General features: G+C 37.8%; 1 protein-coding gene across 1 annotated transcript; it reads right to left on the bottom strand.

The window, feature by feature from the left end:
* Positions 1–1,114: 1,114 nt before the first annotated feature.
* Positions 1,115–1,608, bottom strand: LOC148039677 (ABC transporter G family member 44-like). Its single transcript, XM_087665325.1, has 3 exons — positions 1,534–1,608; positions 1,349–1,402; positions 1,115–1,247 (listed from the first exon to the last, which is right to left on the bottom strand). The coding sequence occupies exons 1-3, from the start codon at positions 1,606–1,608 to the stop codon at positions 1,143–1,145; spliced, it is 234 nt and encodes a 77-aa protein (XP_087521451.1). The 3' UTR covers positions 1,115–1,142.
* Between the last annotated feature and the right edge of the window lie 13,673 nt (positions 1,609–15,281).

Below are 15,281 nucleotides of genomic sequence, written 5' to 3'. Positions count from 1 at the left end.
GTCAACTTCAAATTGATTAGAAGTGAAAGGAACTTACATAGCACAAAATGAAAAGTATACATGTCCAAAAGTAGAATCTTGATCACCTCCTTCGAGATTTTCCAACGTAGCTTTTCGTAGCTCATCATGGGAAGATTTTGATCCTATGATTTCTGCATGTTCATCAACAACCTTGTCTTCTATGATGCTATCTTTTGTATCAAGCTTGAGTATCTTTTGTATTTTCCAATGCTATCTTCTACAAATCTCTTGGCAGCATACCTGGATTGTTTTGAAAACATAGAAAAAGAAATTGCACTTTGCAAGCAGGGCTTCCCTCCAAACGCAAGCTTTAAGAAGCTCCCAATTATTGAGTCCGTACTTCTGAGAGGTAAGAGATGCAGGGTGGCTTCTTAATTTTTCAAATGGCATAGATAACTCTTGTTGAACATGGCAACCCACATGATAAGAGTTGAAAGCATCTAAGAGCTCTTTCACAGTGATGAACCTATAAGGCTTAGCTTTGTCAACCCAATATTGTTCATGATCCTTCATGGATGTAACCTATAAGGCGCAGAATCTATGGTGAGTTCTTTGGTTTTTTCATCCCACACTAACAAGTACACGTAAAGAGCAAAACTATAAAGAAAATGTAATCTATAAGTGAGTTATGAAGGAAAGTAACAAAGACGTTACCTCTTGTAGAAAATCAAGAGTGCTTTTTCTTTCAGGACACTTGAAACCCATATCCTCAAAGAAGTTCAAAATTGAGTCTCGAGGTCCTTGGTAGACAATGTAACCTTCCAAAAGTAGAACCACATCATCAAAAAGCTCATAGGTCTTTGGGGTAGGCTGCAGAAGCGATACCATCATTTTTCCATCAAGCAAGTGCACTGACTGGCTCAAGCATTTCACAATTTGGTAAGTGGTGGAGCTATCAAGTCCCATAAATATTTCATCCATGAACAAGGCTCTGGCAAGTCCTACCATCATTTCACCTGCAAAATTGCTTACTTTCAGAATCATAAAGTCTGAGCCACAGCCTCTTTTTCCAAGCTTCAACTGCCAACATGGCCAAGCACAGGACTGAACGGACAAGGTCCTTGGAAAATTTTGCTATAAGCCAGTGTGTACATTGCCCCACGCAAGAAATGAAGCTCTGTTCAAAGTAACATACCAGTTGTTACCATCTGCTTCTGTCCTCTAGATATTCCTCGCAATATCTCATTCCCGACAAAGGTATCAGCACAAATATTGAGTCCCAAAATATATTGGCATGAATCCAAACACAACACATGCATTCATAGTCAGAACCATAAGCATTGACACTATCATCCTTAGGAGCATTGAAAAGGGAAAGATGCCATACCTTTAAGACATAATCTGTGACAATACTAGTTTCTTGACCTTCCATGGCAATTGCCTGCAGATTTTTGATTAAACGTCAGCAGATAAATTATGAATGTTATACAATTATAACATGCCACACTCTCCAACGTCACAATACATAAATGTGTCAACATAGTAGAACAAGCTTGGGTAAGTAATAATCACCTTCATAAAAATATCCAGGTCAGGATCTGGTTTGATTCCTGCTTCTTTTTCTCTTCTGAGAAGCTCCACTAGCATATCTATTCATAACAGTTTATAAGCTCTCTCTTGTGTGCTTTGATGGTCACTCCTTATTCTAAAGAAGTTCATCTTGCAAAGTTGTAATAATGAGTAAAATAAAAAGGTCCTAGGCATTCTTACCATGTCATGTACCTACACCCTGACAATGACCACTAAAATCAAGTGTCTCACAAACAGTCATTTCACTAAAATGGATATCTATCTGACTAATATATGCTGCTGTTCTTTGAGGAACAAATTAAGAAAAAGTATGACCATTGTAGGTTACTTTTTTGAAAGCCCGTACTCATACAAGACTTTGATGTAAGGATGCAATATTTATGCAAAAAAATGGTATTCGAACTTGCTACTAGTTATCAAGGTGAATGCAGCTATATTTAAGCTCTGTGTTAATCCCTTCCATTCTGCTATCTTTCATGATCAAAGGTTTGGTCATTAAACTAAGCTTACTTTGAGTTCAGAGTTGAGCTTTCTGGAAATCATGAGGGGCAAAGTAGTCTTCCCTGAGCCTGGGGGTCCAAGTAGCAATGTCATCTGTAAACTTGACAAGCAATAACATCAGGATATGAGATCCAATTTACATTATCTAGGGCAAGGTAGGAGCATCTCTTTGTATCTGTCAAGTCATGGAATCCAAATGGTGCTGGTCAAGGAAAAGTTACCGCAAATGCAAGATACTCAAGCATGAAAATATGCACAATACCATCACTGCATGCACAAACAACATGCAAACTTGAAATGGCTAAACCCTGGCCTTGTCAAACCTACAACAACTGGTTGAAACCGGTTTGACATCTCCAACTTATGAATATTCTAAAGATGTTACTGCCACGAGAATTTTCATGTAGACTATCAAGATGAACATTTCTCCCATCAAGGATCAGACCTGAGCCTATTCCAGATCATTTTCGTCCTGCATTTGACTCGATAGTTCAATGTTTCAAGTGATTAGCACCTGCTGTAACAAAATGATTTCCATCTAAATCCCACTTATTTTCATGAATGTAGTTGTTGCTCTAACTTTGTCTATCAATGTTGTAGACTTGAAATCCCAGAGGCAAACTAAACCATCATGCAAAGATCCAGCTAAAACAATATGTTTTCCTAGGCACAAAAGGCATCCTAAAAACTCAGTTGGAGTTTCCATATTCATTCCTGTTAATGCGTATGCTGATGCCAGTATTTCAAAAACATGTTGCACTAAAAACTTTGGACTCCCAAAAAATGAATGCCTACTACTACTATTGATGTGGAGGTTTGCCAACCAAGCTGAAGCTCTAACTCACCGTTAGGAGAGAACTGCACACATGAAACTTCATATTTTTGTGATTTCATCTTAGCTAGGCAAAACCCATTGGTCACATCCCAAATAAGAACAGTTGGTTGATGCTGAGATGACTGACTCAAACAACAAAAAACCACCTAGCTTAGTGCTAGGAAACCTCCAACCCTATAGCTCTCTACATAAGGACTTTTCAACTAATTGTTGAAGGACTGAAATTGCAATCATTTTGCAGACTAGTAGCAATAAGTTTGCCTCCATGAGGTGAATAGGCAACACATGCAAATTCTTTTGGAGTCCTTGCAACCATCAAAAACTTTGTCCATAAATTTATGTTCACATTGTAAATGACTACAACACACCTCGCCACATATGCAACATCACCTGTTGCAACTTGCAAAGTTGCAAGCCAACCCATTTGCATTGCTAGTTGTGAACCCAATGACATTTTCCAATTGAAGCTGAAAATAAAAAAGGCATCATTGATATAAAAGACTTAGTAAAATCATTTTAGCAAAGAAAACACAAGCATGTGCCACTTCTTTGTGTCTCCTAGTTGAGTTATTAGAATACACAAGTTTTTTATTTGGCAACCTCAATATACAGCAAGTCAACATTGATAAATATAACATCACCATTGATATATGTAAGCTTATCTGCACACTAATGCATTTCAAGTGATTCCTGTTTGTTTGGCTTCTTTCTGGCACTATATACATGCATTCTTATGTGCCAAGCATTTCTTAATTGTCCAGATTCTGTCTCTACATGACTTCAAATGTGTAAATATGCCTAATTAGAATAACAATAATGGTGATCGATGCTCCCTTTTCAAAGGATTTAGGATGCGGAGCTTTGCACTTGAGAAGTCTCATGCTGTGGGATGAGGAGTTTGTGTGGAAACTGCTGTGACCAGAAAGGAGATTATGTCATAGCAATTCAGGAAAGAAACGAACAAGCCTTTCTTCTCACGGTTGCAAAAATTATTGTGAGGAAAGATGGAGGAGGCGTGCTCGCCATAGGTGGAAGAGGCCATCAATTGTAGTTACAGTACTCGGAGTCTGCACACAGCAGGACAAAAATGGTGCAGTAACTTCCAGTAGCAACGGCATTGCCCTACCTGATCAAAGGAAAAATGGCGCGACGCATGACAAAAAGGGTGCAATAATAGTACTTGGGTCCTCTTCTTTAGACTTCAGACATAGTAATCCATAGGTTTTTTTAATAATAAACCTTATATTAATAATAATCCAATAAATCTACATCGTTGGAACTCTTACCTTCCAATCTTAATCCTAAGAATATTGATTTAAACCTAAATTTTACTTATAATTTTTATAACTTCCAATAGACTATTAAATTTGTATGTTTATATTAGATAGTTTTTGTTTTTTCATGTCCTTAATGTTTAGCTTAGTATCATCGTAAACTAAAGTCCTTGAATATTCTTATTTTGAACTATATGATAATACATTTTCTTAGCCTATCAAGCTAGTATGAGCAAAATTATTCATCCTAGATTATCTCATTGTGCATGATCATTCGTGTATTATAGCTCAAATTAAAGTCATCATTGCTAAAGCCCAATGATCTTGTACTACTCCAAGTTAGGATTTTAGAAATGTAGACTAGAAAAATCCAAATGCTAAGCTTGTTTTAAGATGCCTTGGACCCTTTAAAATCATTAAGAAAATCAATGACAATGACTTTAAAATTGACCTACATTCACATTGGAATATTCACAATACTTTTCACATTAGTCTTCTTTAACCATTTAGAAGCACTGCACTTGTTCGCCCTATTTAATGATCAACCACCTTGGTCAAAAAAAGAACATTACAATTTTAGAATCAAAGCTATTATAAATACTAACCAAATGACCACTAGGGTTGGTAGTACTTATTTTAGATGTTTATTGAATGCAAGAATCACCCTATTGAGGAATCCCCAATGTATTGTGCTCTTATCCTATTTTATTATCTACACCTCAAATTGTTGGGCAACTAAGAGAAACCTGCCCCTTGATCATCTGCGCCTCCTTGATCATTGTAGCAAATTATTTAAGGTGCAATGAAAAATCTAGCTCCCAATATTTATCATGAGAAGGGCTGATTGACCAATGGAAATAAGTTGTGGCCAAGGTTCAATGAAATTTTGGAAAGGAGAGTCATATGAGATGCAAAATAGTTTTACAAAGTGTGTGGATGTTTCCCCAACCTGATGCTATGGACATCCCCCCACACCTAGGACCTCAAAATGGCAACAAGGGAATAGTCAAATGGTAGGACCTCAATTGTGATACATAAAATGCAAGATACTCACATGAATTCTCAAGGTTGACAAAGGACTATGAATGTACAAGTCACAATATCTGCAAACATCATATATATGTACAAGACGGTCTCTACCACCAAATGACAAAAGGGAAATTTGAATGGCATTAATGTCAGCACCCATGAGGGCCACATCTCCAAAGCTCAAAGTAAGAATCTCTACCACCAAATGACAAAAGGGAAATTTGAATGGCATTAATGTCAACACCCATGAGGGCCACATCTCAAAGCTCAAAGTAAGAATCTCTACCACCAAATGACAAAAGGGAAATTTGAATGGCATTAATGTCAGCACCCATGAGGGCCACATCTCCAAAGCTCAAAGTAAGAATCTTTGCATCATGCGCTTCCTGCCAAGTATTACCACAAGTTCCAGTACAGTATCACCAACCACCTGTCAAATAATGCTATTAAGTAGTGTCTTCCTAGCACCTTTAAGTCTAACTATGAAGCTTATTGAAAAAATAAACACATTTGATCAACCATTGTTCACCTTCAAGTTTACAATCTAAAGGGATTGTAGATCATATAAGGGAAGATTGCCATTCCGATCACCAACTGCTAGATAATGACCATCTAAGATAACACTTAACGAATGAAAGCCTTTACATGAGTTTGAAGGATTGCTTGACTCATTTGAAACTGTCTTTGATTTTGGTTCAACTTGCTTGTCTGCAAAGGAATAACCATTGTGTACCTTGAAGTTTACAATCTGAAGGGACTGTAGATCATATACATGAAGATTTCCATTCCGATCACCAATTGCTAGATAATGACCATCTAAGCTGACACTTAATGAACGAAAGCCCTTACATGAGTCTGAAGGACTCGTTTGAAACTGTTTTTGCTTTTGGTTCAACTCACTTGTCACAGAGAAATGATAAGAATAGACTTGAGTAAGAGCCACATCGTGAGGTCTACTACCAAACTAATTTTGTATGGTAGTCATGTTCAAGATGGCCACAATCCTCAAAAGACATGCCACCATGAATGGATGTGCATGTGTGTCATGACCACATTCCATATGTGTAGCAATTAAAGTGATCCATAACACTACGCCTTGACTTGCTATCCTATTGAACACATGTTGTGCTTTTGAAAGCAATCTACATTGCATGTACATATCCACAAGTGTGTTTCCCACATAAAGTTCTTTGTCCCAACCCTTTTTGCATACTTCATCATATAGATCTCTTCCCACTTCCAAGGCCCCTATAGTGTCACAAGCTTTTATACCAAGAACCAATGGTCAATAGATCCACAAGGACACATTCTAATTGCATTTGTTGGAAACACTTCAGCATCTCTTCATTGAGCCCATTTTTAGCATATCCTTCAATCAATACAGTCTAGGAAACTGCATCTCGAGCTAGAATCCCATCAAATTCTTTTTGCCCTTCAGTTATGGAGCTACATCTGCCATACATGTCAATTAATGCATTGCTCATTGAGAGATTTTCCAATCCTGCTTGTTGGATTTTGGCATGTAATCACCGGCCCACTTCCAAGGCTCCAATGGTCCAACAAGCTTTCAAGTAGAGAAAGAAAGTGATAGTATCTCCAGATACACCTTCCAGTTGCATCTGATCAAAATAGCTAAGGGCTTCTTCAAAATGGCCATGTTCAACATATCCTGCAAGTAAAGTTGTCCACATGATAGCTTTTTTAACATGCTGTCTATCAAATAGCTGGCATGCTTCTCTGAGCAAGTTGCATTTGGCATACAAATCCACTAGTGTGGTGTTGACATGAAACTCTTGCTCCAAGCCTTTTTGAATGATTTCTACGTGTAGCTCTCAGCCTGTTTCCACAATCACTATGGTTTGCACAAGCTGTCAAGCAGTAAACATATGGGTGACAACATTTGCATACAATCCTTTGAGCTGCATCTGTTTGTAAGAATCCAGTATTTCCTGATTGAGACCATGTTCAGCATACCCTGCAATGAGCACAGTCCAGGAAACCACATTTTGAACTAGTAGGCTCTTGAAAACCTAGTGTGCTTCAGTGAGGGAGCGGCATTTCCCCTACGTGTCCACTAGGGTGTCATACACATTACTTTCTATATCCAATCCACCCTGGACAATATAAGTGTGTGTTTGCTTGCCCACCTCAACATCCTGGAGTAGAGCAAGCATTGAGCAGGAACACATACATGAATCAACTAGGTTGTGCACAATGCAAGAGAATCCGGTGTTAGAGGTGGAAGGCATGGCGTGGCTAGCTGCAGTTGATGTAGACAGAGATGAGCCAAGTCCAGGAGTGCTCGGTGGGGCAGGGCAAGCTGTGGAGGAATACACGCTGGCATCATGCAGATTCATTGAGGTGGCAAGCATAGCTACCAAGTAGTTGCCCAGGACAAGGTAGGTTTACATATGCTCGAGGCGGAGATATGCATGCAAGCTCTAGGCTTGGATGGCAATTCTAGTGCATCGGCACTGTTGTAGGAGGAAAATCTCTCTCTCTCTCTCAGCAATATGTTTGTTCTTTAGCTTTGCAAAAGGAATTGAGGGCTTAGCCTTGCTAAAAAAATCAGGCTTGTATGATTAGATATTTTTGCAAGTTTAAACGATATCATTGGGTGAACAAGCTACTACTCATTTGACTTTTTGTGTTCCATTTGACTCTTCACCTCTACTAACATCATAGTCAAAGAGTAGAAGTAACCACCAAACTACAATGGCAATAGTGTTGCCACCATGAAGCATATCTAAAGGCCTTTTCCCCCACTACCCCTCCATGACACTCAACTCTATTGAATAATTTTCTCATTTCATAAGCTAAATACATGAGCTCTAGGAAGGTGTACCAATAGTCTCAAAATGAGCTTTAAAATGTAAACATGGTATGAGATTTTGCACACCTTGATTTTTTGGTGGAATATTTTAATTTTGATCAAAACAAGTGGAGCCTCTCTTTGGTGGGTATTACAATGTGACTAACTAAAATCAATTCATTTAGCTATGGACAAAGATAGTGGTTCCCACCCTTGCATGTTTCTAACTATGATCTTCCCCTTCCATATTTAAAAGGTAACTAAAATCAATTCATTTAGCTATGGAAAAAGATAGTGGGTCCCACCCTTGCATGTTTCTAACTATGATCTGCCACACAATCTAGCATATTGAAGTCACCATCATAAACTGTGTTAGGATTATGCTCCATGACTTACCACTTTTCTTTGTAGGAATTTATTCAAACACATAATGCATAACAACACTCATATTGAACTATTTTCATTGCTCTACAATAACTATCGCAAAACACATACTATTTTAGATATATAGAGGTATGCCCACAATTTTATCAAAGCATTTTAGAGCTTCATCACCATGACCATTTTGCACATTTCTTGCTAATCGGTGCACTCTAAGAGAATCCATCATGAACAATATGTTTGTCAAGCACTTGCTGTGCTTTTGCAAGAGCAACACATTTAGCATACATAGTTATTAAAGTGCTTGCAACATAGGGGCTTCTTTCAAGTAACCCCCATTTACAAATGTCCTCATGTAGCCTTGTGCCCTTGAATAGATCCTTTTGATTTGCACAAGCCTTCATTAGTCCCACAACATGAGTGGTCTCCTTTGTAAAGAGAGCTCCTTCTCCTCTTGAGGCTCCCCTTCGCTCAATTTAAGTGTGGACATTGATTCAATTTTTTTGACCTCTTCAAAAACCTAGATTGGATTGTACCGACAATCCAACCACAAGGCATCTACTGTCACTTTGTGCTTGAAAACTGGAGACCTTGCACTGGCCCGTGGTTAGAGTGGGGCGAAAGAAAAAGCCATGTCTCTATGAGAGCTCACAAGATTTCATGTTTTGTAGATGTGGAATATGTCATGACTCATAATAAAATATATTGGGGTAAAATAACCTTGCTATTGCGATTGTCCCACCGTTGCGAGGGATCTTTGAACACAATGTTGTTAGCCTTGGGATGGTGTTGTTAGAGCTTTTCATTGGGTGGCGATGGCTGATCGATGAGTCTTTGTTAAGATTCTTCCAAAGATTGGAGAAGTGCAAAGGAGAACCTAATTTTCATGTTGCACACTATCTTGGTTTTTCATGCTCAATAGCCTTAGGGCCACCATTGCAACTTGCAAGAATGGGTAGCTCATTGCTCCACCTTTGTTGAGATTTAAAATTTTCCTCACACATACACCTATGTGTGTGTGTGTGTACGCGCACATGAGAAAGTTTAATATATACACTTTCTTCGATATATCTTTCTCTTTCTCTATCTTCCCCTACATTTCCTATGCTACTTGAACATTAATTTAGAGAACGTGTGTTTATATTCATTGATTCGGAGACTTATCTCTCATATCTATCTATCTATATCTCTCCCCTTGCATTTTTCACTTTTGAGCACTAATTTAGACAAAGTGTGTTTATGTACGTTGACTCATAGACCTAGACATGTGTAAGTGTGTAAACTTGCACAATAGCATTTAGAGAGAGATCTTTATCTTGGACGTGCCCAAAGCATTTCAAAAGCTTTATCATAATGTCCATGTCTAGATATCGAGTAGTTCTGACAATTCAAGAGACTACATGTGGTGCTATAAGCTTCTTTTGAACACTTCTTACACTTTTACAAGTGTAGCACACTTGGCATACATGCTCTCTAATGCAATGCCTAGCACAAAATCACCATTTTTCTATTAGCCCCAACCTATGAACCTTAGCTTGTATCACACTTATCTCATATCCACATCAAACCTTATCAACTCACACTTAGATAAAAGTATGGTGGCAACACTACATGGCAATATTGATTATCTCAAAAGAGATGCATAAAAAATTGTAATAGCAATCTAGCTCATAAATGCTTACTTTGTCTCTTGTGAAGCTTTGAACTCACCCACATTCTCTTGCCTATCATCATTTCCATTTGCATAATCAAAATCTACATAAACATTCTCTTTCCCAAGTCAACGAAATCAAATAAAATGCAACTCTCAATGCCCATTTTAGAAGAAATCATATATGCATCAAGTTGGCAGTGCCTGTAGGGATTGTCAAATCATTAGCAATGTACCACTAAAACAATCCAATCGAATCCAACTCACTGCAACAATGTCTCTCTTCTCTTCATCATTCTCTCATGTAACCTGGTCTACACCCAGAATTAAAGCATCACCCCCTCTTGTATAAAACCCTACTCGAGAAGGAGTTGCACATAGCTAACCACCTTGAGAGTCCCAACCTCTTGATCGACATTGTTACTTATCATTATGTGTTAGTAGCTTAAACATTCGATTTGGATCCTCTTGCTAAGTTAGGTGGGACCTCCTAAGAGATGCTCCATATTAATTTTACTTCAATTCTCTCAAAGCTAACCATCAAAGAGAGACTATCATATTTATTTAGGATGAAAATAGATGCACCTTTACTGATGATGACTAGGATATACTAATGTTTTCTACAAGCATCTCTTAGTGCTAGCGAAAGTTGAGCCCAAGAGTGTTGTTGATTGGTCCTAATGTGTTGCTAAAATCTTGGATTTCCACTCTAGGACCAATCAACAACACTCTTGGGTTCAACTCCGGCTAGCACAAAGAGATGCTTGTGGAAAACATTAGCATATCCTAGTCATCAATAAAGATGCATCTATTTTCATCCTAAATAAATGTGATGTATCCTAGTCATCAGTAAAGGTGCATTTATTTTCGACCTAAATAAATGTGATAGTCTCAAGAGAGACTAAATGTGCACCTTTACTGAAGAGAGACTATCACATTTATTTAGGAAAAAAATCGATGCACCTTTATTGATGACTAGGATATGCTAATGTTTTCCACAAGCATCTCTCAGTGCTAGTTGAAGTTGAGCCCAAGAGTGTTGTTGATTGGTCCTAGTCTATTGCTAAAATCTTGGATGTGGAAATGGAGAGAGTCTAAAACCAACCTTCCTTCTTGGAATGGGTGGTGATAACCTGATTTAAGAGTTAATTACAGCAATAAATAAATGCACATAAAATGAAATACACACTTTACCATAACATTCTTGGACAGTTGACACCCTATTGGCCCCAAAATTGGCGACCCTTGCGGTATTTCTTTAGCTTTCATTCAATTGGAAGGAGTACAACTCGAGATTCTTCAATCTTCTCCTACTAACCAATTGCTCTTGCTGTCATAAATGACCAACAAGCCTTTTGGGTCATTTGCCCCTTGATTCACCCAGGACTTCGTCTCCAATTTGACCCTTGGCTGGCCAAATGCTGCCCCAAATCAACTTGGGATGGACTGGCTCCTCAAATCCCTTGATAATCTTCAATTATCAACTACTGATTTCAGTCCCTTGAGCCTTCAATCTCTGGCATGGATCCCAAGGTGGCTGCTAAACCCTAATTTCTAATATAAATTAGGGTTTACTGCAGAAATTACAAATCTGCCCACCAAAAATGGCTGAGATCTCCTCCGAATGGCTAAGAATTACTGAGAATGGTTGAGCATAGGCTAAAGGAGATGAGAGAATTCTGTAGAGAGAGAAAATTCTGAGATTTGTTGCGAAGAACTGATCAAAATTAGCTCTGCTGCCTTGTTGTACCAGCCCCAAACGGATGCACCAACAACAATATGAACATCAAAGACTGTGATCTTCAAGAGAAAGTGCATAAGCAACAATTTCCAACTTCCTAAGGTCAAGAATATGCAATCTCCATCACCAAAATGGTCTCCAATGACTAAGAAATGGCCCCAAAAGCTGGTAGCAACAGTCTAACACCTCTTTCCAAAACAGCTCCAAAATGAAAAAAACGAGATTTCCCTCTCCCTTTAGCCCTATTTAGCATTTCCTCCACATGCATGGGAAATTTTTGCCAAGTGGTAGCTTTCTTAATCCATTTTTAAAAGTTTCCAGCCATTTAATTAATTTTTAGAATTAATTAAATTTGAAAATTAATTCACCCCCCTTAATCCATGCCTAGAAAATTGACCTTGCCCATCCAAACATTAATTGGCTAGGCCATTTGCAACCCAAGGTCCCATGCATTAATTGACCCTTGGACAACCATTAATCCATTATTTAATGCCTAGTCCCTAGTGTCACCACACTGACAGTTAATGGCCAATTAATGGTCCTAGGGGCAAAGTGACACCAAAATTCACCTAGAATCTAACAAGTGTAACTTGTTACAACTTTTGCCTTTGACACCCATCTTTTTCATAGGGTCCTTCGGCCTTCAACTGTGAAAAAGTAGCTTGCACCTCACATGTGCAACACATGTGCATCTTTTAATTGTACATTTGATTAATCCTTTAATCAAATGTCAATTAAGCATAAGCAAAGCATCAAACTTTCACGTCCTCGTGATAGAGTCCTTGGCGCCTTATTGAAATTAGCGTGCTCTTGGATAAACCATTCATTGAAGGGGAGGTATTATTTGTGCTCAAGTCTATGAAGAGGGAAAGTCCCTTAGCATTTATGGGTTCTAGGTAGAGCTCTGTCTTGCTTTGCAACTTTCAAGATGCATGCTTTAAAGATCTGACTAGCTCAAGTTATTGGACCATGAGTATCTCAAACCTTTTGGTTCTAAGAATTGTGTATATGTATGTATGAATACAAGAGTAGATGTAATGTTGAGTAATGTGTGTGGGCGGAGGGGTATGTGTGAGTCATGTGTATGATTATGTAAATAAGAAGCAAGGATAAGTAGTATGTGACATGTGTCTATGTATGTACTATGTGTATGAGTACATATGTACATGTGGCGAATGTTTCTATATATATCCCATAACTTATAAATAATGTGGCAGATTTAATATATTTCTTTCAATATTTTTTTCGCAAGCAGTGAAGAGGAAAGATGCATTTTAAATATAAAAGTGCACTCTAAATCCTTATAGTATAAGAGCACCAAGCTCCCTCCTATGCAGTTTGTAAATGTAGACGGGCATGGGTGAAGGCACAATGCAAATAGGAAGGGAATAGGAAAAGAGGACCTAGGCTAAAATAGTCGAGCATGTAAAAAAGGGATGGGTACGCAAAGGGAATTAGAGTTTTGTATAAAAAGAAAAAAGTGAATAAAGAAGCTCATTCTTGTGTGTGGCCAAAACTAGCTCTCCTCCTCCTCCTCCTCCTCCTCCTCTTCTTCTTCTTCTTCTTCTTCTTCTTCTTCTTTTTACTTTCTTGAGCTTGTTCTTAAGAGAGGGAGTGTGAGGGAGTGAGCGAGTGAGTGTGTAAGAGGAGTGAGGGACTATGGTGGAGAAGCTATCCATCTTCTCCTCTCTTCTTCTTCTTCTTCTTCTTCTCTTTTCTTCTCTTGTCTTGCATGTAGCAATGGAGTATGGAGCTTGGAGCTTGAGGATCAAGCTTTCTTGAGCTTACACCTTGGACCATGGATCTACTAAAGGAGTGCTTGAGGGATCGATCATGAAGGTAAGCTCACTACACTCATAGGTTTGAGAGCACGTCAGCTATGTGAGAGGTAGCCATTACACTTGTATTAAAACTCTTGAAACAATAAGCGATCTATGGATCTTGGTGGTAGAGCCAGAAGCTCCTACAATTAGCATAGTTAGTTATGCACTATTTGACTTAGTAGGCCAATTTTCTTTATGTTGTATCTTATCTATACTTTGTGTATGTTGTATTGTGTGAGGAAGAAGAAGAAAAAAACCAACAAGAACAGTTTTGGTCTCCATCTCTCTTCTTGTGTGGTTAAGAGAGCTTCCTCTTGTGTGTATTGTGTGTGTTTGGCAACACAACAACTCAAGCAAGTTCCCCCACTACATGATTCTCGATATATAAATGTTGTCTGTGATTGAGTCATCCAATGAGTAAGATAATCCTCAATGTTTGTATCCACTACCTAGAAGTTCATTTAAATCTCAATGTACATTGCAATGATATGACTCACTCTCAAATGTTGCATCTGATCACTATTTGAGGCCTTGATTGCAAAGCCACCAAAATTAAACATTCACAAGGACATACCCTCCTCATAGTCATTGCTCTCAAGAATCTACAAGATTTCATCATTTGCAAAATATGTATACCAACTTCTCAATTGAGTTTGTGTGAAAAGTCTATTTTGAATGCTATTGTGCACATATTTATGACCTCGGATGCTAGAATTCCTACTATAAGTACTACTATATATACTAAATGTAATGATGTGGTTGGAGACATTGAAATATGGCACAAACATATTGAACATGCTAATTTTATGCAAAGACCGAAATGAATGTCATCCAAAATGTTGGTATATTCAAGCTTGTAGATTTATATAAACTTTGTGAAGCATATCGATATAGAAAGCAGGCAAGGCAATGATTTTCACATGATAAAGATGTAAGCAAGAATATACTTGACGTTTTTCATATAGATTTTTGGGGTCCCATCTAAAATATATCTATTGGTGGTAGTAAGTATTTTTTTATATTCATTATTGCTATAGAAAAATCTATGTATATTTTGTGAAGGAAAGAATAAAGTATTTGAGAACTTCAAAATCTTCAATACTATTTTTGAAATAGAAATAGACTTAAAAGTTGAGTGCTTGCGATCAAATGGAGGGAGAGAATAGATATCTAATGAGTTCAATTATTTTTTAGGTCTCATGGGATAAAGTATGGTTTACATGTAGATATACCTCACATCAAAATGGGGTTGTATAAAGGAAACATAGATATATTGCAAAAGTTGCACAAGCATTGATGGGGGCTGAAAAGAGTATGCCCATGTATTTTTGGTCTGAGGCTATTCATACTACTGTGTAAATTCCACATATGTAATCCATGGTATGATACCTAAAGAATGTTTTTCATGCAAGAAATATAGCATATCATCCTTGAAAGTGTTTTTTTCTATTGCATATATTCATGTGCTTAATGAGTTGAGGAAGAAATTGGACCCAATGGCTAAAATATATATTTTCATTGACTAGTATATTAAGTAGAAAGGATATCACTATTATAAACATGTTAATACTAAGATTTGGGTGAGCAAATGTTGATTTTTTATGAGATTATTAGATATGCATGCATTGGATGACGTTGATGATCATGACACTAATGTGTCTACACAAAAGCAAGAATCACATA

This window comes from Lygodium microphyllum, chromosome 2, assembly GCF_053477565.2.
Source record: "Lygodium microphyllum isolate KBCC chromosome 2, Lygodium_microphyllum_v1.1.10, whole genome shotgun sequence".
Lineage (NCBI taxonomy): Eukaryota > Viridiplantae > Streptophyta > Polypodiopsida > Schizaeales > Lygodiaceae > Lygodium > Lygodium microphyllum.
The sequence above is the reverse complement of the archived record's forward strand: the minus strand, read 5'-3'. Positions and strand labels throughout refer to the sequence as shown.